The following is a 23304-nucleotide window of genomic DNA, read 5'->3' as shown; positions in this document are numbered from 1 at the left end:
ATTAAAAATTATATAATTAAGACAAAAATTTAATAAAAAATAAAATTACTATCGTTTGAAAAAATCAACGACTTCTCTCATTTGTATCTTTTGAGTCTTGAGGTCGGGGATGAAGACTACAGTTGAAAATAAACTTTAACATTGTCCGAAGTTCCGCGACATCTAAAAAAAGTAAACAAATTAAAAGTAAATATTCAATCTAAATAACGGTTAAATTCTTTCCTAAGTAAACAAAAAGATTAAAAAATTTAGGATTATACTTTATATTAAACTTAATAGATTTATTAATAAATTTAATAAACTTAAATTCAACTTTATATTTAAGTTTATAGTTTAGGATTATAGAAACCACCTTTGAATCACTCTCCATGTCCTTCATGTCAACCTAGAAAATAAATTTAATAAATTTCTATTATAAAATAATAAAGTTGTAAAAATAATTAAAGAGATTTAAATAAGAAAACTATACTTACACTGCCATAACATCTTATTTGTTCTGCTACTTTAAAACCGTCTAATAAAATCACCATTACAGTTACATAAAGAAAGGGTATTACTATAAGTTGGATCGAAATACGAACTAGTCGCTGTTACATGTTTAGAAATATTAATACTCAAATGCAAATAATAATTGTTTGGATCATATGAAGCCACATTTCCAGCTATTAGCTTATAAATTTTAAATTTAGAATCTATAAAATCTACTAATTTACTTAAAATAATATAAGACGAGTATCATAAAGTACCAAGCCAATGAGTGTCTCAGCAATTTGCAAGCATCTATATTTTGAAATACAAATAGATTAGAAAAATAGGAATCATTCTTGAAAAAATTAAAAAAAAACTACATTCAAAATTGTTTAATTAAGACGAAAAATTTAATAAAAATAATATTACCATCGTTTGAAAAATCAACGACTTCTCTCATTTGTATGTTTTGATTCTTGAGATCGGGGATGGAGACAACGGTTCTTTCTCTACTGAAAATAAACTTTAACATTGTCCAAAGTTCTGCGACATCTAAAAAAAATAAACAAATTGAAAATAAATATTCAATCTAAATAATAACAATATTTATTATATAAAACGCAAAGTTTTTTCCGACTGGGACAAGTCGAAAGACAAATTCGGTCGTTCGTTGTGTTTTCCATTAAGTTTTGACCATTAGATCTATTACCTACCCTAAAAAATCATAATTGAATCACCCACTCAATAAAACAAAGTAAAAATACCTAATTGCTAATCCACCCACCCAATATTTTATCATTTAGTTGTAGCCATCAGATTTTTAATCCAGAAATGCCCACACCTTTGATTTCCCCGTATTAAATATAGGCCATTAAAACAAAATGAATGATACCCCCACCCCACATGCTTGAATTTTTAGAGAAACGCTTAATTTTAAGAGAAACGTTTTAACGCAAAGTTTTTTGCTGACTGGGACAAGTCGAAAGACAAATCCGGTCGTTCGTTGTGTTTTCCATTAAGTTTTGACCATTAGATCTATTACCTACCCTAAAAAATCATAATTGAATCACCCACTCAATAAAACAAAATAAAAATACCCAATTGCCAATCCACCCACCCAATATTTTATCAGCTAGTTGTAGCCATCATATTTTTAATCCAGAAATGCCCACACGTTTGATTTCCCTGTAGTAAATATAGGCCATTAAGGAAATGTGAAGGAGTTTTTTTAAGAGAGAGAAGCTCCAAGTTGACGTCATTAAGGCGATTTTTTCTCTCTTCTTTCTCGAGTAACTCTAACCCTCTTTCACCTTCTTCAACACTTTTCACACTAAATTTAACTCCAATCCCTCTCTATTTGTTGATGTAGAGACTTCAATTTCCACCTAAACCCTATAATAATCATTAACCCTAACCCAATCTAGAAGATAACTCGGAGCTACTCTCATCTTGGAAATAAAATCAAGAAGAACAACAACGATCGGAGTTACATCACAACATGAACAACACGCGAGCTTGAACTGATCATCCATTTCTGGCCTCTAACACTCGGATCTGAGAAGTGACGCTTACTCACAACAAAGATAAGGATCAGCTAAACCCAGGGAAGTCCTCTTAAACTATTTGGTAGTTTTCTAGGGCTTTTGGATATAACATATCTACTGTTAATTTCACTTGGTTCAGGTTCTTATTTATCAAGTTCAAGCTTAACCCTAAACCCACTACCAAACTTAGAATTATCTGCAATCAAAGTCAGATTCTAGCAAATCTTGAATCACAGTCTCACCACTAGCATATATAACCCAGGAAAAGCAATTTCACCTATATAATCAAACACCCAAACCCGATAGTTAGGTTTCCGTCCCACTTCACTAGTACCGTCGAAGCGGATTCCGATACTTTCAATCGCCAGCAACCTTTCTCCAATAACAAACAAAGGACCACAACTTGAAACCAATTGAAGCAAGCAGCAAGCAGGAGAAAGAAAGAGTTGAGTGAAGGGGACGATCAAAGACATACACTAAAGATGTACATCTTGCTGACTTTTCCTTTGACCGACGATTAGGAAATCAGTAGAAACAATCAATTGGAGGCAGCTGCGGGAGGAGATCACTGCTAAAATCTTCAAAAATCAAGGCTTATTTCAGATAACCAGGGAAGTACCCTTACTTTGCTTTAGTTTCTTCTTATTAGTAAAGTATTTTAGTTGCTCTCCTTCCCTCTATCAGCACATAATATTGTATCCCCATCTCTTTGCCTTCCTCTCAAATTTTAGTTGGGTAGTGTGTGCCAGGTCTCCATCAGATTTACATGTTCACCTTAATCCTCTTAGCTGTACCTTAGTTAAGTTCTTTTCATACTGCATGAATCTAAAATATTTATGAGGGGTAGGCGATTTAGTTTCTTTGTTGTCTTTGCTTTGATATATATGTTATAGTTTAATATATATGTTATAGTGTTAGTGATTGTCTTCTTTCATTGTAGTTTATGTATCTATCTCTTACTTGCTTCTCATTATAGTTTGTCTGCTTAGTTTATGCTCTTTATTTTTCTATTTGTGGTGCTCTTGGGGAGTGCCTTTATACTTTTGGTCTCTTGGACTTTAGGTCTGCCTCTATACCTCAGTATGCTGAATAACACCCCCACCATGGATAATCCATCCATTTTAAGTTGGAACGTGAGAGGAGCCTCAACTTTCCTCACTAAGAAACACACCCTCAATATTATCATGAAACACAAGCCGGACATCATTTTCCTTTCGGAAACCAAAAATAAATCATACAATATGAACAAACATATTCCCATCTCAAAAAACTACTCTAGTTACTTTGTGGACCCTCTTAACAAAGCCTCGCTATTTACTGGAAGCACCACCTCAACCTCAAAGTTATATACTCGGACAACAACATTATTCAAGCTGAATTGAAGAATGCCAGTTGGCCCACTCCCATCATGATTACTGGTTTCTATGGGTCCCCTTACCACAAGAACAAGTTCAAGCCTTGGAAAACTCTCAGTCAGCTGAATCAAGACCAAGAGAACCCTTGGGTAATGATTGGGGATCTCAACTCTATTCTTGATCCCATAGAGAAGAGTGGCGGCTCTAAAGGGTCCTACTCTAATATTCCTAAAATCTTAAAGATTATCAATAAATTAGGTTTATTAGATTTAGGCTATCAAGGTAATCCCTACACTTGGAGTAATAACCAACTTGGAGAGAATCTGATTCAAGAGAGGCTGGATAGGGCATTGGCCAACCATCAATGGCTTCGCCAATTTCAATCTTATGAAGTCACTCACTTGGAAGCAGTCAGATCAGACCATTTGCCCATCCTTCTTGACAACAAAGATCCTAGTCAAACTACCCCTAAACCTTTCAAGTTTATCTGAACGTGGATGACCCACCCTGACTGCTATAACTTCATTGCTGACAATTGGGAACACATAAAACAATATTGGAACCCCAACAATATTCAACAAGACCTTAAAAAGCTTAGCAAGCAGCTATCTAAATGGAATAAAAAGGTCTTCGGTAGCATAGAAAATAACATCAATCACATCAATCAGATTACAGAAAGCCTTCAGAATAGTAAATCAAAAGAGGAAGACCACAAACTCACACTTGCCTTGGAGGAGCTCTACAACCAGCAAGAGAGTTTATGGAAAGAGAAATCAAGAAACAACTTTATCACCTTAGGCGACAAAAATACCAAATATTTTCACTCTCAGGCTATTCAACGCAACAGGACCAACAAAATTAGTGCGATCAAAGATAAAGAGGGAGTTTGGCACGAAGATATAAAAGACATTCAAGATACCTTCACTTCACATCTCCTTGAGATTAGTACGACGATCAATCCTGGAGAAGATCAGAATACTCTCAACCTTTTCACTCCCACTATCACGCAAAATCAGAACAGAGACCTACTAGCTATTCCAGATAAGGAAGAAATCAATTGGGTTATTCAAAGTCTCAAGAAAGAAGCTGCCCCGGGCCCAGACAGTTACCCTCCTTTTTTCTTCCAATCTAACTGGAAGACTGTCAACGCAGATATTTATGACCTGGTTCAGAATTTCTTCAAAAAAACCTACCTTCCTCCTGATATAAATCACACTCACATCTGTTTGATCCCCAAAACCCCTATCCCCCAAACCCCGGCGGACTATCGACCCATCAGTCTCCTGAACACCACTTACAAGATCATCACCAAGCTGTTGGCTGAACGTTTCAAACACACCTTAAACCATATTATCTCTCCCTTTCAAGCAGCTTACGTCCCCGGTCGACAGATAACAGACAACATCATTATGGGACAGGAAATTGTCCACTCTTTCAAGAAGACGAAAGGTTCCGCTGGATATTTTGGTCTTAAGTTAGACATGTCCAAAGCGTTCGATAGAATAAAATGGAAATTTCTTACAGACATCATGAGAAAACTAGGCTACGACGAACATTGGATTAAGATGATCCATACTTGCATCTCTACTTCATCAATGTCAGTGCTTATTAATGGTCGACCAGGTAAAGCTTTTTACCCTTCTAGAGGTATTCGGCAAGGTGACCCGCTTTCCCCGTTTCTCTTCACTTTAGTTATGAAAGGCCTAAGTCGTAAGTTGATGATGCATAATAATCAAGATAGGTTTTTGGGTTTTCCTACTTATCATGCAGACTTTGAGATCTCCCACCTCCTATTCGCCAACGATTGCATTATTTTTGGTAAAAACACAATAGACAACATCCACATCCCCAAAAAGATTCTTCAGGACTTCTGTGATAACTCGGTCAAATGATTAATTATGCTAAATCTAACATCTTCTACTCAAAGAATTCACACCCCAAGTTCAAAAGACTGATTATGCGCACTCTGAAAGTTAAATATGCCTCCGCCTCAGAGAAATACCTGGGAGCCCAGCTGTTCATTGGAGCACAAAAAACCAAAGTATTCAAGGATATCCTGGAGCACATCAAGAATAAGCTCAACAAGTGGAACCACTCGTTCCTATCTCAAGCTGGTCGCATTGTGGTCATCTCAGCCATAGCGGCGGCCGTACCCCGATACCAGATGCAGTGCTTTGCAATTCCTAAAGGAATAAGCAAAAGCATCAAGGCCGTTCAACGAAATTTCTGGTGGGGTAAGTCGAAAGGTATTTGCACCAAAGCCTGGTCTTATATCTGCACTCCTAAAAAACTTGGAGGGCTAGGGCTTCATCTGCCAGATCTGGATAATACATCTCTCCTCTCTAAGATGGCCTGGCGGCTAAAGACTGAACCAGAAGCAATATGGGTCAAACTCCTTAAAGCCAAGTATTTCCCGCACTCAAACACCCCAGACCCTGCTAAATCTCATCACTCCTGGAATTGGAAGACGATCAGAAAGCACTATAGCCTTCTTGATGATCTATCAACTTGGGAAGTGCAATCGGGTAATGACATTAACATCTGGACTAACAATTGGATCCCTGAAATCAATGAAACTATTCAGAACAACAATCAATCCGATCTTACCAAAGTAGCTCAACTTATCTCGAACAACAATTGGAATAATGAAGTGCTCAGAGCCAACTTCGACGTTAATACTCAAAATCTTATCAAAACTACCCGGTGAACAGCGAAGGTAAAGACCAACTCAAATGGAAACTTACCAAATCGGGTAAATTCACGGTTGCTTCCATGTATTAGCACCTCAGCAATAATAACAGTAATCACAACCCTAACAACCATAACTGGAATTTCATCTGGTCTCTCCCGACTGTTCCGCGCATCAAAATGTTCATCTGGAAAATCTGCACCAAAGCTCTCCCTGTTAGGGAAAGAATCGGAAAATACATCGACAATAATACCACTTGTCCCAACTGCACTAGTATAGAATCTATTGAACATGCTCTTTTACACTGCGCTTTGGCTAAAAACATCTGGTTTAACTACAATATTATATCTGAAAATATTACGTCCATATCTGACTGGATCTTCTCTTGGGAAAATCATATTCATCTTTGCTACACTAGAGAAAATATTCACTTTTTGACCATTTTATGGATTTTATGGAAAGTGAGGTGTGACCATTGTTTTCAATATGAAATCAATGACCTGAATAAAATAATCAGAATGATCGAAAACTTCCCAAAAATCAATATGAAACAGGAGAAAATCAAACATACTTCTAGGAGAAATGGCAACCCCCGCCCCAGAATTTTATTAAGGTGAATGTTGATGCATCTTTTACTAATATAACATCCAATGTGGGAATTAGCATGATTGTTCACAATGCAGAATCGAAATTCATAGAAGCGAAAGTAAAATCCGCTAGAGCCAGAAACAGTGAAGAAGGAGAGGCGATGGCAATCTTACTCGGCCTCGAATGGGCGAAAAGTAATCAACTCAAGAATATAATTGTAGAAAGCGACAATATTAATCTCATCAAACATCTTCACAATAAACATCACACGTTACACTGGCAATCTTTAATCCAGATCCGGAGAATTTGAGAAAATAGAAAAGAATTCGAAGAGGTGAAATTCAAGTATACGAAAAGAGAACTCAATTCCAGCGCAGACAGATTAGCTAAATGGGCAAGGAAGAAAAACGTGAGCAAAAAGTGGAAGAATGTACCTTGTATTTTAGTTAATAAATATTGTAATAACGTTGTTATTTAATCTATGAAAGCTAGTTCAAAAAAAAAAAAAAAAATATAGGCCATTAAAACAAAATGAATGATAATCCCACCCCACATGCTTGAATTTTTAGAGAAACGCTTAATTTTAAGAAACGTTTTTTTTATTTAAAGTTTAAGAGAAATTAGTTCAACAAAAAAAAAAGTTGAGTTAATTCCTATATGGCCCCCTACTTTGTGACCAGCTTCCTTTATGGCCCCCTTTTTTTTTCGTAAATTCAAATATGGCCCCCTATTTTCAAGTAAATGTCAATACTACCCTTCTTAATTCTAAATTTAAAACATTTAAAAAAACTTATTTCCACCTCACCCCTCTCTCTCCACCTCATCTCTCTCTACAACTCACCCCTCTCTCTCTCTTCAAAGGTCTGCTCCTGAACAGACCAGATCTGGTCTATTCACGGCTCCGGCGAAGGGAAACCTCCTTCGCCGGAGTTTTTAGAGAGAGAGAGAGATGAGAGGAAAATTTTTTTTTTTTTTTTGGAGGTTGCCGGCCGGAAAATTTTCCGGCCGGCGACATTTATCGGAGAAGATGAAGGTGAGTTGGAGAGATAGAGGAGTGAGTTGGAGAGAGAGAGAGGTGAGTTGGAAGAGAGAGGTGAATTGGAGAGAGAGAGAGAGGTGAGTTGTAGAGAGAGATGAGGTGGAGAGAGAGAGAGAGGGTGAGGTGGAAATAAGTTTTTTGAAATGTTTTAAATTTAGAATTAGGAAGGGTAGTATTGACATATACTTGAAAATAAGGGGCTATATTTGAATTTACGAAAAAAAGGGGGCCATAAAGGAAGTTGGTCACAAAGTAGGGGGCCATATAGGAATTAACTCAAAAAAGTTTAAGAGAAACGCTTGATTTCATGTTCTGTTTTCACTCCACCCTAACATCAACCAAAATAGGGCATCCCTCTTTGACGATCAATTACTCCCTTTGGAGCGTTAAAAGGATGCAAATCACTTCTTCTCCTCTGGTTTCCTCAAATCAACATGAAATCCTTCCTCTCTCTTCAGTTTCATCTTCCTTCGGCAGGACCACGAATACCCTCCCGTCCCTATGTCTTGGATACTAACTCAGTCCTCAGTTCCATCTTCAACTCATTTCTTCTTTCTAGATTTACTGCATATGTATGGGTTCACTTAATTACATAATTGTATTTATATATTTAAGATTACTCATTTGGTTTTGTTCTTCCTTCTATTTCTCATATTTCTACTGGATCTCTTCAAGTAAGTTTTACTTTCACTTTCTTCTTTATGAGTTTACTGCATTGTTATGAGTTCAGTTAATTACTCATTGGTATTTACTTAATTGCTCATTTCGTATTTACTTAATTGCTATGGGTTTAGGGAATTTCTCATTCTCTTGTTTGGTCAAGTAAGCTTTTTCAATTTAATGAAAATATTGGAAAAAGTTCATATATGCTTCATTCCTGTTTGATGAAATGTTTCACCCATCTTTCGAGTAAGCAGACTTAAGCTTTCTGTTGGAAATAAAACCGCCTCTTTTGAAACCTTTTGAAACCGCCTCTCACACTTTCTCCATTTTGGGTTTACTGAATTTCTCATTTACATATTTGCTAATGCCACTAACAACTACTGTATATGCTTTCTACTTGAAAACTATAACCCACTTGAGTCGGTATAGGTTAGTTTTTTATTTTGTTTGCTCACTTGCATTCAACATGCTAACTATAATCTACTTGAATTGGTTTAAATGAATTTTCGGTTTTGTTTGCTCACTTAAATTCACTATGCTAATAGTATAGGTTTGTTTTTCATTTTGTTTGCCCACTTGAATTCACTATGTCAACTATAATGAACTTGAATTGGTTTAAGATGAGTTTTCGATTTTGTTTGCTCACTTGAATTCACTATGCTAATGCACCTAACGAGTATATCTCACATTCTCACTAGAATTATTGGTCTACGTATAGCCTTGACCTTAGGATTAGATTGAGTAGAATTAAGTCTCATTTGTGCTCATTTCCTCTTTAAAGAAATGTTTCAATGAAAATGAAGAAAATTTCTTAGATTAATATGTATGAAGTAACTCTGATTTTCTTTTCAATCTTCTCCGTTCTTGCGTTTTTTCATCATAATCTCTCTATCATTCTTTGTATGATTCCATCTCTCTCTCACACTTTTTTTTTTTTTCTTGTTGAGTTTCAAAATTGCAAGAGTGGAGCGGCGAAGAATCTAAGATATAGTCAATATATCGGAAAATATTGAGGTAAATAATCTTATCTCTTGTATATTGTATCTCATATAGTTATGTTCTCTTCAGTTCTTAATGAGAAAGGCAAAAATGAGTGTTCATATATAGGTAATAAGTTTTTCTGAAAGTTTTTCATGATCTAAAGTTAGTTTCTTATGGTTGCTTAATGCTTAGATACTTCCAAGATTTCAAGTTACCAAAAAAGTATTAGTACATTTGTAGCTATTGTATAGGAAGAAGCCTTAAAAGTTTAGAATGTGTTAAAAGTTTAGAATGTGTGCAGAGCTAGAAAAATAGGTAAACATTGATTTTATTGTATGATTTTTTGCTTCAGGTTTCCATTGTGGTGTCAATGAGGCATAAGTAGATTTGATTGTCCCTAAACAGTCTTCAATCTTCATGTGCTAAAATTGGTAAGCTTCCTACTTTCCTTCTCTAATTGACAAATTCACATTCATGCATATTTAATATTAAGTGGTGGGTCGAGGAGAGAAGGCAATTGATGTTCATAATAAATCATGAAAAATCGTACCCCTTTAAACCTATCTCCAGCTTAACTACTCATGTGTCTCCTCATAAGATATATCCGTATTCTATTCCTTAACGTTACCATCCAATTCCTCCAGACCACTCATCTCCCTCTCTCACTTACCGTTAGGTTTCACCACCCTCCCCCGAAAATATGTCCATAAACCGTTTTTTTTTTTACGTTTGCCTCATCAGTCTATAATCTTTTACTATAAATCGAGTTATTAATTCCTCCCACGAGTCAGTCATCTCTCTCCCATAATGTCAGTTTTCAGGGAGTAATAGGTATTAGGTCAATTAGAGCTGCTGTTTGGGCGATTCGAGTTGCGGTTTAGGCAATTTGACAACTCAATCTTCATGAATTTTGAATGGTTGGAACCCTACACTCCTTACCCATGTGCATTGGAGTAAGTGATCAAGCGGGGTAAGTGATCAATCTTTTATTTGTACTTCTCATTGTTGTGGTTAGGCTATAATATAGTTTCCCTCGATTATACCTCATATTTTTTTTATGGTTTTTTGCATAATCTTTGAGTACATCTTGAGGAATCAACTGGTTTGAGGTTTTAATATATTAGTTTATTAGAGTACAGTATGTGTATTGTTAGGGATAAATCTAATTTCAATTAATTTATGGTAGGCTCGGGTTTTAAAGAAGATATCTGATGTTTTGATCTATAGATGTTAAGTTCATGTGGCTGGTGGCTTCACAAAACCAATCTTCTTCAAGGTAAAGTTCTGAATACTTACTCTCTTCTCAACTTTTTTACACAACCAACACAATTCTGAGTTCGTATTAACACATCTTTTCCATCTTACTTCCTACTCTCAATGTATCAATATCTTTTTTTTTCTATCATAATCCTTTTATTCTTTTTGTTATATTTACAGATTTTCAATTCATGTGTGATCTCTCAAACAAACAATTTTAGATGGTGTGAATTTATGGTATTAATCAATTTTCATTTGGATCTTTGGATTTTTATAATTTTGTAGCGTTGTGCTTAACAAAACTGCATGGGCACGGGTTATTCCTAGTTTATATATAAAAAGTAGCATACTAATATTGAATTGTTCTTTAGATCCTTCTTTCTTAGTCACCCCCAATAAATTTTGCTCTCAAACTATTTTTCAATCCATTAAATACTGAACAATTACTATAGAATTTCTCCTAGGGGGGGCCACCTCCCGGTGGTAGTTTCCAGCCAAGGATCTTCAGATTTGGAATCTTCATCCTTGTCTGATCATTTTTCTCCATCAATTTTACTCTTATTCTGTTTCTCTCTCTAGAAAGAGAAATGGATCAACCGGATTAACGCCTCTTCGTCGTCTTGGTGGACCGATTTCATTTCTTTCACTCCCCATTCATGGCGTATAGAAGAAAACAAGGGATAACGAGATCTTCAACCTTTAAAGAACAATTTAGATACCAACCAACAACAGCAAATCTACCTCTCCTTTTCTCTGTTTAATCGACAGGACAAAGAACCCCCAATTCTTTCTCCTGCTATCTTAAATCTAATGCTATCTTCATCCCAAAACCCTACTTTCTCTAATTAGTTGGTTTCTCTTCCAGATCTATCACTTATTGTTTTGAGATTTTGTTGGGATGGGTTAAAAATTGAATTGGGTTTGATGATAATTATGGAATGGAATAATGATTCTGAAGGGGTTAGTGGTCATGATGAGGGATTTCTGTTGAATGATGGAGGTCTGCGGTCTTATGCAATCGATAGTTTGCTACAATCTGTTCCTTGGACTTGTTATTGTTATATGGTGGTGGTGTGGTGGTGGTGACGGTTGACTCAGTTTCAGTGGTGGTGCGAGGGCGTGCAGTTATTAAGCAAATGGATGTGATTATGGCGATGGTGGTGTGGTGATGGTGAGCTCTGGGATTCAGTGTTGACGGTTTTCCTATGGTGGTGGTGGTTTTCCGGCAACAGTTTTCCGGTGACGGTTCCCTGTGACGTGGCGGTTCTCCAGTCTTATTTCTTAATGTTATTGTTGTAATTTTCTTTTCGTCAGACCTTTAGGGTCTTCTTTCACGGATCTATAGGATCCTTCTTGTCAGACCTTTAGGGTCTTTTTTCACAGATCTTTAGGATCTCAATAGTGTCTGTGTCTAGTCCAATTTCTTTCTCTTCATGAGGCACTTTGCATTTAAAGGTATGTAACTCTCATGAAGTATTCAGAGGAGAGAAATAAGAATTCATCCATGTAAACATTGTGATTCAATCACTTATTAATGGAATTTGTTCCTTTGGTTTCAAAAAACAAAAACAAAATTACTATAGAATTTGCAGCAATAGTACCATGATTAGGGCCGGCCCAAGTTGATTTGAGGCCCAAAGCCAATTTAAAAATGGGGGCCTTTTTAGGTACAAAAGGAAAAGTGAAATACAAAACTTCATTTTGCTTGAGGGCGCTTTCGATCCTCTGCCCATCACCACACAAACTAAGTTCCAACCAACTGAGCTATAGGTTGTTCTAATATCAAGAAATAGTTCTAATTCTATCTATTTCAGTCGGACAAGCCTATTAAACTTAGAAGTAAGAGGCCCTCAAGTATGTCGGGGTCCAAAGCAGCCGTTTTGGCTGCTTTGGGCCTGGGCCGCCCCTGACCATGATGAAGATTCTTATTACAAAGAAAGGAAAACTCCCTTCAAGATGCCAACTATTATCTTAATCATTGTGGTTGATGGGTGTTAGGAATCAACCCATAATTGATATTCATCACAATGTTTATCCTTAGTTTGAATATCATACAAAATCCACTTGTACTCTTGGAATACTTGATAATAAATACTTTGGAACTCGAAAGTTCCCTTAAAGTTTAAAAAGTTGGTGTGGTCAAGATAAATAAGTTCTTCCCCTCGAAATGCAATAACTCTTTCTTTGATATTATCATTCTCCTAGGAAAGAGTTCCCCAATACCCTCATCTTACAAAGTTCTTCCTCAAGATGTTTCAGCAAAAGAAATTTCTATATTTGTAGAGTTTTGAGTTTGGATTGTTCTTGAGAGGAGTGGAATCGAGTGAACAGTGACGGGAAAGACAAATCTAAGGTTGTAGATGAGGTTCTAGAAATCGTTGGTTTTATAGAGAGAAAATGAGAATTGAAAGAGAGGGAATCTTCCAAATTCAGTCTTCAAAAAACAAAACAGAGAATATGAGAGTTGAAAGAGAGGAAATATATGGTCCAAAAATCAAAACAGAGAAAATCAGAATTGAAAGAGAGAGGGTGTCTTCCAAATTGAGTATGCAGTCCAAAAATCGAAACAAAAAATGAGAATAGAAATAGAGAAGGAATCTTCCATATTCACAAAATAAAATACTGACAGCCATAAGACAATACAAAAAGTTTCGATTTTTCTACCTGAGACTGAATTTGGAAGATTCGTTGTCAGTTAAGACTTTAAATGATAATTAATACAACATAAAAAGTGATACTTTATTATGATTATCTTTGTGTATTATTATTAATAATTAAAATTAGCTAAGCTCGAGTTGCAGGGTAGATGAAAACCTATAATAGGAGAATCCCAAAATGATTTCTAAAATTTTGAGGGTCACATATGCAATTTGGGAACAAGTCAAGTAATGTGATTCTAGTTTATTTGTTTATTACTTAATATTATCTAGGTAGATTAATTAGGTTGAACATCTTAGCCTTAGAGATTCTTTTCTTTTTTGTTGTTGTTGAAATATATAAACCAATATTGACTTATGTAAATTCTTTCATTAAACCACATCACCAGATGCAATCATGCATAGAATGAATGGAATTCAAACCTTAATTTATGAAATTGGAACCTAATTCCTCATCAGCAGAAGCAGCAGATTTATAACCTAAAAGAAAACAAAACTGAACTGGGGGATAAAGTAGTAGAAGAAGAGGTCCATGCATATGGTACCTAAAGGACTTGAAATCTTTTAATAATTGGTAATGATTATTCATCATCATCCATGTTTTCTTTACAAAATATAATTGACTTTGTTCATTAAATGCCAGAACCAGACATGTGTGACAATATTTTTATTTACCATTAGCCACAACAGGTTTATTGATAAAGCATGTTCCTTTTTAGAGTTAAGTACTGATTTAATTGATACTGTCTAACCTGGTTGTGAGATGAACTTCGGTGCTGTTTGCTTTTTATTTATTTTCAGATCTGAAATCTGAATTGGTTATTTATCATTAGCCACAACAGGTTTATTGATAAAGCATGTTCCTTTTTAGAGTTAAGTACTGATTTAATTGATACTGCCTTACCTAGTTGTGAGATGAACTTCGGTGTTGTTTGTTTTTTATTTATTTTTATATCTGAAACCTGAATTGACTCCAATTCAGATTTCAGATGTTTGTTTCTCTTATTTAGAAAAATCTGAAGTATTAGCTGAATTAATTCAACATCTGAATTGACTGAAAAAAGACCCACATTTTCCAGACTTCAAAACAAGTTTGAAACCAAGGCCAAAATCTGAATTGTGTTCATTTACACTAATAACCCCATGAATTAAAAAAAATTCCACCACCACCACCACTATAAACCACCACCACCACTTCAAATCACCACCACTTTAAATCACCACCACCACTACAAACCACCACTATCACTTTAAATCACCACCACTATAGACAACCACCACCACTTTAAATCACCACCACCACCACCATCACAAACCACAACATTACAACATGAAAACACCACCACCATCACAAAAAAAATTATAACAGGAAAACACCACCACCATCACTGTCTTTTTACTGCCGCCGATTCGAGAGAGAGAGATAACGATTGAGAGGGAGGAAGGGTTTAAATTTGCAGATTCACTGGGAGAGAGACGAAGGGTTTACCTTTGCATATAAATGTTAGAGAGAGAAAGAGCGATAGAGATAGAGAGTGACTGAGTGAGAACGCCACGGAACCTTCGTCGGATCCGGTGAGGTTTAACTTCGTCGATCTACTTACAGGTACAGAAAGAGGGAGAAACAAGTGGGAGAGATGGGAGATATGACTGCCGGTGAGGCCGTAAAATCCTCATATTGGACACCATTGACTTGGACATTAAATCCAACAGTAGTTATGCGAGATAAATAAGTGTTAGGTTTAGGATACTACCCCTAAGTCTTGTAGCTAGAAGGACTAATTCAAGATATTGTCAATTTATACAGTCATAAGCCTTGGCCATGTCAATTTTGAGGGCGAAGGAACCTCTCCGGGCTTTAGATTTATGCATCGAATGGACAAATTTTGTGTAATAATGATGTTGTCCAGAATTTGTTAGCCCCGGACAAAATTATTTGGGGACCACATAATGAACTCCTCTAGATAAGGTCGAATTATGTTTGCTATTAATTTCGTGATGAATTTATAAACTGGGTTGCAATGAGAAATCAAACGATAATCCAAAGCGGAACTCGGATTTCTGACCTTTGGTATTAATGCAATGATTGTGGAGTTTATAAAAAAGAATTCATACTGCCTTATCTGAAGGTGTCATGTATGTATAGTTTAAGTTTCGGCCCTATAATGTCCCAATTATGCTGGTAAAAGAAGCAGGCCATCGGGGTCTGGACTTTTAATAGAACCCATTCCATAACCACTGACTTGATCTCATCCATTGTCGGAATCCTTGAGATATCGCTCAGTGCATTGTCTAAAAGTATCTTGAATGCTTGAAGAATCTTAGTTGGAGGTTAAGTGACAGGTTCAACTATTAATAAGTTTTGAAAATAAGTAATTAGCTCATGAGTAATATCATCATGATTCGTGGTAGTAACACTTGTTGTCAATTTAATTTGGTTGAATCTATTTTTTGTCTTCTTTTAGACATAGCAGCATGGAAGCCCTCAGTACTACGGTCCCCACTGTGACCGTTGTTCTGCCTTAGTCCGTTTAATATCTTCAAGATAAATGAGTTCTTCTTGAATTTTACTCTCGACATGTAATATCACATCACTAGATTCTAAAGCATGTGCATCCCGTAAGCATTTTCGATGCGACTTTAGTTTATTCTTAATAATTTCAAATACTTGGTTACTCCAGGTTTGAAAAGAATTATTTACCGAGGTGACCTTATCGTAGAATTGACCTGAAGTTGAATTCTATGAAAGTGGACGAGAAATCCTCATGTTTGGTCCAATAAACCTCACACTTTGAGATTGTAGATAGGACCTGGCCCTGGACCTTGAGTTTCAACATTATTGGAGCATGGTCACTGTTGTATCTACGGAGGTGAAAAACCCTCGCCTTTGAGTGATGAGTTAACCATTCAGAGGAACAAAAAACTTTTTCAAGGCGTTCTATAGTGAGATGGTGACGAGCTTTACAGTTGGTCCAAGTGTAAGCACGACCGTTAAATCCAAGATCCATGAGGTATGCATCTCTCATGAAATTTTTAAAATGAGATAAAAAAAAATGAATATAGCTACAACCTCCCCATTTATCATGTCTTCCATTTGTTTCCTGATAACAACATGGTCATCGTCGTTCTCATTGTAATCAGCCAACTCTTTTTCGTCAAGATCGGTTGTCCATGAAACATATTATATATATATATATATATATATATATATATATATATATATATATATATATATATATATATATATATATATATACTAGGTATAACCCGTGCCCCATGGGCACGTGCAATTGTGTCTAAACCAACTATAAAACTCATTGTAGTTGATCTTCGGAGTATCTCGAGTCATTATTAGATGGTCGGTCAAAAGTCGTCCCTAAAGGATTAAAATCCGTCCCTAATATTCATCAGGGACGGTTCTGTGTATGTAGTTACTACTGGCGTCACAGATAATATTAGGGACGAATCAAGGGACGGTTTTTGTCCGTCCCAATTAATTTTTAGGGTCGGTTTTAAGGCGTCCCAATTGTTTATTAGGGGACATCTCTTAGGGATAGATTTGGGTGTCACTAAATTCATTGGGACAGACGTGGCTCGTCGCTCTAGGACAAAGAATATTTGGGACGGTGGGAAAACCGTCACTAATATTTTTTGAAAAATTGAAACCAGCTACGCATTTTTTATTGGTCCAGCCAGTTCTGCCTATTACTATTCCCTCTACGTGGAAACAAATCACTTCATAGTTCATCCATTCGACATAAATTCTAAAATAGAATAAAAAAACCTGCATTTTATTGAAATAAAATCAATCAAACATCGAACAGTGTTCGAACTAACATTTAACTTCCTAATACACTAAAGAGAATAGTACTTTCAATACTCAAGTTTTCATTTGTCTAATGATAATACTACTTAGCAAACTATATAGCTATATACCAAAACTAGATCCATAGTCGTCTCCCCCTTAAAATCTTCGTATCCAAATGATATTCTCTGACATTCTCTTCACAAAGCAGCTTCATCACGCACTGAAACAAAACACATAGTAACTAAAAATCAATGAAAGATTATCATCCTTAATTTGTGTAACATACTACTAATACATTCAACATCAAAGTCAAACAAGTAATTAGAGTCTCAAAGAATATAATAGAACCTAACATGTAAGCACCTGACCAACACAAGTATATATTACAAGAATTCAAACAACAATAATGGAAATCGATGAAGTACTAGTTATCAGGTCTAAGTCAACAAGAAACCAATACATTATAGAGAAGAATGTGCAATAACTCTCTAATGAGCATTCGATGTATAAGATAACAAACATTCGGTGACTCAACTTTACTACAATGATAAACTATACGAAATAGTAAGAGGTTTTGGTGAATAAGGTAAAAAAGTACAACATAAGAAAGAAAAGAGAAATATGTCGTCTTTATCATTCTAGCTCTAAGTTCAACTTCTTATTCAGTGAAACTTGTGGACAATCATACACAATGATGTAGAAATCAGCTATAAATACATTCATGAAACTTGTTCAAGATCATACGCAACAACACTAAAGAGATACACAACTAATATGTCTCTTACAACTCTAATTTGCTACATGGGGCTTACTATTTTCTCCTCGTTACATACTTCATCGAACACAATGAAGTACTAGTTCATCAAGTCTAACTCAACAAGAAATCAATACGTTATGGGAACGAAGATCACCTCATATCAATCGCATTGGGTGGTGGAATTTGGACTAGTAGGAGAACTTCCAAATGAAATGTTAGGTGAAGAAGTGTGCACCTGCGAAAGACATGAAATTTTACTATGGCATCTTGTAACACTAAATTCAATGAAATTAATTTTTTTAAGATAATACCTCTTGGTTGGCAAATCGCTTGAAATAAGCTTTCATCTCTGCAACTTCATTATCCATTTGCTCGACTTTCCTCTTCAAATTCAAAACCTCTTCGCTGTTCTCATGGGATTTAGTTTTTGGAGATTCTCCCCAAATTGTTTTAGGAGTTCCTTTTCTATAACAACGAACAAAGCCTCTTCTTTCAGGTCCCATGACCTTAGAAAATATGGAATCTGGTCCATCATTGTGTATATGTGTATAGGTAATCCGTCTTGCTCAGTTTTATTGACCAAGTCCTTTATTTCGTCCTTAAAATATTTGAAGTTTAAATTAGTGTGAAAAGATGTTTGCATGCAAAAGAAATAACATTACTTAACATCATGATTACCATCTTCTGAACAAAGGTTGAAGAACAAATATCTAATGTATCTTTGGAAAACCCTAAAGAAATAAGGTTTTCAATTTTTTATACACGGCCAAGTTAGTTAGCGCCTATTCGACTCGGGTCCAGCCAGCAAATAGAAGGTCCGACCTTTAATCGATCGGCTTGATTCGGCCTAGTGAGTAATCGGCACCTAGAAGCTGTCCAACCATTGATATTTAAAGCTAAGGTTCAAATTGTAGATTAACCTTTCTAGTAAATCCCAAACATTCAAATATTTGCACCATTCTACCGCTTAGGATGGTCGAAAGAATATTCAAACCACGTTAAGTTTTACGGATAATAATCCTAGTAAATTCTACTCTATTTTCTTCCAGAAATTCAAAAACTTGTAGACTTAAAACTGCTTTTAGTTCACAAAGTGGCAAATCAGAAAATCTCAGATCCTCATTCTAATGAGGGAAGTTAACAGGGAGCAAAAAGAATTAAATGTAGGAAATTAAGAGCATATAAAGTCCTAAAATCACTATATAACTACTAAATTCATCAATGCAAAACCATAATCCCCAAATCAAAGATAACAAGAACACCAATAAGTGAAACAATAAATCAAATGATTATTTGTGTGAAATTATCTAAACCACATCACAAAATTCATCAATTTCAATCCCAAATCTAAATTTCATCACTATTCTTTGAAACCCACATGAAAATCGAAAAAAAAGAATAGTAGAGAGAGAAACCCACTAACCTTTCACCAATCTGAGCAGAAGAAGGATATGCTGCTATCCTTCACTCTCATTCTCTCTCTTACACTCCCGTTCTCTATCTTTCACTCTATTTCTATCTCTTCCGCTCTCTTTCTATCTCTTTCTTTCACCCTCTTTCACTCTCGTTCTCTGTCTTCCACCCTCGTTCTCTCTCCCTCTCTTGCTTTCCCTCTCTAACTGGTGTTAGGGTTTTGGACGTGGGAAAGAGTGTGGGTCACAATCTTACTTTTGGCGAAAAATTTGGCGCAAAATTAAGTTCCCGCGTTGTCTAGCGTGATTAATCCATTTTTTCCTTAATATACAATACATATTAGGGACTAACAATCCTAAAAAGTCCCTATTGTAGGCTAACTAGGGACATACGGAAGAAAACGCGTGTCCCTGATAGACCTTTTTTTTGTAGTGCCACCACCATCACTGTCTTTTTACTGCCGCCGATTCGAGAGAGGGAGATAGCGATTGAGAGAGAGGAAGGGTTTACATTTGCAGATTTACTGGGAGAGAGACAGAGGGTTTACCTTTGCATATAAATGTTAGAGAGAGAAAGAGCGACAGAGATAGAGAGTGACTGAGTGAGAACGCCACGGAACCTTCGCCGGACCCGGCGAGGTTTAACTTCGTCGATCTACTTACAGGTACAGAAAGAGGGAGAAACAAGTGGGAGAGATGGGAGATATGACTGCCGCGAGGGTGAGAGATGGAGAAAGAGGGAATAAGGAATTAGGTTTTCTTTTGGGGAGAGGCTTAGGGTTTGTTTGGCTGAAGAGTAAATGGGAGTATAAATGTCAAATTTTTAATTTAGATTCAACAATTCAGATTGCAAAAACAAACATCTAATTTCCAAAACAATTTGATTAGCAGATGTGATGTATCGAGTTTCAATTAAGTTAGAGTTGATACGCTCTTGAATGAAATGACAGTCAAGTTCAATGTGTTTTGTTCTTTCTTGAAAAATTGGATTGCCTGCAATGTGCATTGCAGCTTGACTATCACAAAAAACCTTAACTGGATCAGAGAAAGGAATACGAAGATCATCAAATAAGTATTTCAACCACTGTATTTCAGCAGTCAGATTCCCTGGAGCACGATATTCTACTTCTGCGGAAGAACGAGAAATGGTAGGTTGTTTCTTAGATTTCCAAGAGATAGGACTATCACCAAGGATTGTAAAATAACCCGTCGTAGATCTACGAGTCGTGGGACATCCTGCCCAATCAGCATCTGTATATCCACGGAGATGTAAGGAACTAGTAGCGGATAATAAAATACCATGACCTATGGTTCCTTTGAGATATCGTAAAATACGGAGGGCAGCATCATGATGAGCAAGGTGTGGTGCCTGCATAAATTGGCTTAAGGTATTGACGGCATATGTAATATCAGGACAAGTAACCGTTAAATATAAAAGACGCCCAATGAGCCTTCGATACGGGCTCGGATCGGGTAAAGGATTTCCACCTGTTGGTCGCAACTTAAGATGTTGCTCCACGGGAAAAGATATAGGTTTTGCAGCGGTGAGACCCGAGTCTTTTAAAATGTCTAAAATATATTTTATTTGACATAAGAAAATGCCCTTGGCAGATCGAGAGACCTCGATCCCGAGAAAATATTTTAATTGCCCCAAATTTTTAATAGAAAATCGATTTGCAAGATTTTCTTTGAGACTTGTGATGGCATCAGCGCTGTTGCCAGTAATGATAATGTCATCGACATAAACAAGAACGAAAAGAGATACAGAACCTTTATGATAGGTGAAAAGGGAATAATCGGCTAAGGATTGTTTAAATCCTTCCTCAAGGAGTGCAGTAGAAAATTTTGCGAACCACTGTCTTGATGCTTGTTTTAAGCCATATAAAGATTTATGAAGACGACATACACGGTTATCACCAGATTTAGCAAATCCAGGAGGGATCTTCATATATACTTCTTCATTGAGGTCCCCTTGAAGGAACGCATTATTGACGTCCATTTGATGGAGAGGCCATTCTTTGATAGCGGCAAGTGAAAGGAGTACTCTTATTGTGACCAATTTTGCAACCGGAGCGAAAGTATCATGGTAATCTATACTTTTTACTTGAGTATAGCCTTTCGCCACGAGACGAGCTTTGTATCTCTCAATGGAGCCATCAGGTTCCTTTGTACCTAGGACATTAGTCAGAAAAATTTTATGAGTAGGAGAAAATTGATCAAAAGAAATAAAATGATTTAAAGGGTATTTAGGACCCTCCATGATTGATGTTGTCATAGTAGAACATATATAATCGTTATTTTTGACAGGGGGATGACAATTTCGTGTTGGTCGAGATCGTGGAACAACCGTAGTGGGTAAATTAATATTCTCATTACTAGAATTTGAATTGGAGGATGTGGCAGGGCTCTCACTGTTTGAAATGTTTCCAGAATTAAAATGTGGAGATGATGTGAGATCCTTAGAGATAGGGGAGTCATGACCACTAATGGGTGACATATCATTTTCTACATGAGGAGAACTCTGGTTTGAAGTACCCAAAAATTTGGAAGCACTTGAGACATCTAAAGAGTGTGATTGAAAGCAAAACTTGAGCTTTATTTATTAATCGGTTCTATTTATACATTCAGATTATAGAGAGAGAAAGTTAGTTAAGGAGCTAATTGTCTTAGTAACTAACTTTATCTTCTTAACCGACTAATTACATACACACGTGCCACTCACTACATATGAAATGTGTGTCGATAGAATTCTTGAGCCGAGCCCTTTCTAATCCAGAAGCCCATGAGACAACCCTATTACAAAAGTAGTTAATTCTGTTAACACCCATCTCCTTCTCCTTTCTCTTCTTCTATCTTACAACCCCCCTCAAACACATGTTTGGAAGATGGGAGAAACATGAGTTTGTTGCGAATATACTCCAAGCTGGAAAGCAAGATTCCCATATTGTCATTTTTAATAAGATCACATCAGCCAGGTTTTCTTCAGAGGTAACATGTGTGACCAACAAAGTCTTCTTAACCACCAGGTCTCTTAGAAAATGAAAATCAATTTCAACATGTTTTGTTCTAGCATGAAGAACAGGATTTGATGCAAGGTATGTAGCTCCCATATTGTCACAAAATAAGGTGATAGGTAGTTTAATCTGCACATGGAGTTCTTTCAAAAGATAGGAAATCCATAGCAACTCAGAGGTGGCCAATGAGAGAGCCCTATACTCAGCTTCTGTGGAAGACCTGGAGACAATATTTTGCTTCTTGGAAGACCAACATACAAGAGTAGAATCAAGAAACACACAATATCCACTAGTGGATCTCCTAGAGTCAGGACAACTTCCCCAATCTGAGTCTGAAAAGGCAGAAAGAGAAGACAAATCACTTGGACTGATGCTAATTCCAGCTCCAAAAGTACCCTTTAAGTACCTAAGAACCTTCTTGAAAAGCACAAGATGTGATGTTCTAGGTTGATGCATAAATTGGGCCAGGTAATTGACTGCATACCTTGTCATAGTAGCATATTGAAGGCCTCCTACCATACTTCTGTAGAAGAGCGGATTCTCAATAAGATCACCATCTAACTTGGAGACTCTCTTACCATGAGATACAGGAACCAAGCTTGGTTTACAATCAAGGGGTGCAGCTTTATGAAGCAATTCAGCTATGTACTTGGTCTGGGTGAGTTGAAGTGAGGAGGAGGAATGTGTAACCTCTATACCCAAAAAGTAACTAAGAGAACCCAGCTGCTTCATAGCAAATTCTCTGCCTAAATCACCTACTAATCTACCCATCAAGGCTTTACTTGAACCAGTAAGAATGATGTCATCCACATAAAGGAGAAAGATGAGCATTTGATCACCTGCATGATATAGGAACATAGATGTGTCTGAGGAACTCCAAAGAAAACCCCATTTAAGAAGATAAGTAGCAATCTTGGTGAACCAGGCTCCTGGTGCCTGTTTAAGGCCATAGAGGGCTTTGTGGAAGCGACAAACCCAATCAGGATGATGGGAATCTTTAAAACCAGTAGGTTGTTTAATATAAACATCCTCAGTTAAATCCCCACGGAGGAAGGCATTTGACACATCAAGT

General features: G+C 36.4%; 1 protein-coding gene and 2 long non-coding RNA genes across 3 annotated transcripts; 2 read left to right on the top strand and 1 right to left on the bottom strand.

Moving 5' to 3' along the window:
• Positions 1–3074: 3074 nt before the first annotated feature.
• On the top strand, positions 3075–3858 carry LOC147538561 (uncharacterized). The gene is made up of 2 exons (XM_086642972.1): positions 3075–3290; positions 3386–3858. The coding sequence occupies exons 1-2, from the start codon at positions 3095–3097 to the stop codon at positions 3856–3858; spliced, it is 669 nt and encodes a 222-aa protein (XP_086499098.1). The 5' UTR covers positions 3075–3094.
• A 4423-nt stretch (positions 3859–8281) lies between these two features.
• On the top strand, positions 8282–10297 carry LOC147538560 (uncharacterized). Its single transcript, XR_015225969.1, has 3 exons — positions 8282–9360; positions 9680–9758; positions 10142–10297. It is a non-coding gene; the product is annotated as an uncharacterized LOC147538560 (long non-coding RNA).
• Positions 10298–16821: 6524 nt separating this feature from the next.
• On the bottom strand, positions 16822–18274 carry LOC147538559 (uncharacterized). The gene is made up of 3 exons (XR_015226285.1): positions 18118–18274; positions 17961–18041; positions 16822–17269 (listed from the first exon to the last, which is right to left on the bottom strand). It is a non-coding gene; the product is annotated as an uncharacterized LOC147538559 (long non-coding RNA).
• Positions 18275–23304: the final 5030 nt, after the last annotated feature.

This window comes from Eschscholzia californica, unplaced genomic scaffold (assembly GCF_041429995.1).
Source record: "Eschscholzia californica isolate CP2 unplaced genomic scaffold, dmEscCali1.0.p SCAF_5, whole genome shotgun sequence".
NCBI lineage: Eukaryota > Viridiplantae > Streptophyta > Magnoliopsida > Ranunculales > Papaveraceae > Eschscholzia > Eschscholzia californica.
The sequence above is the reverse complement of the archived record's forward strand: the minus strand, read 5'-3'. Positions and strand labels throughout refer to the sequence as shown.

Excerpts from the sequence above, each read along its gene's own strand:
- LOC147538561 (XM_086642972.1), top strand. The coding sequence starts at position 3,095 with ATGCTGAATAACACCCCCACCATGGATAATCCATCCATTTTAAGTTGG. Across the intron at positions 3,291-3,385 it reads CATCTCAAAAAACTACTCTA|CTGAATTGAAGAATGCCAGT; the intron begins GTTACTTTGTGG and ends ACATTATTCAAG.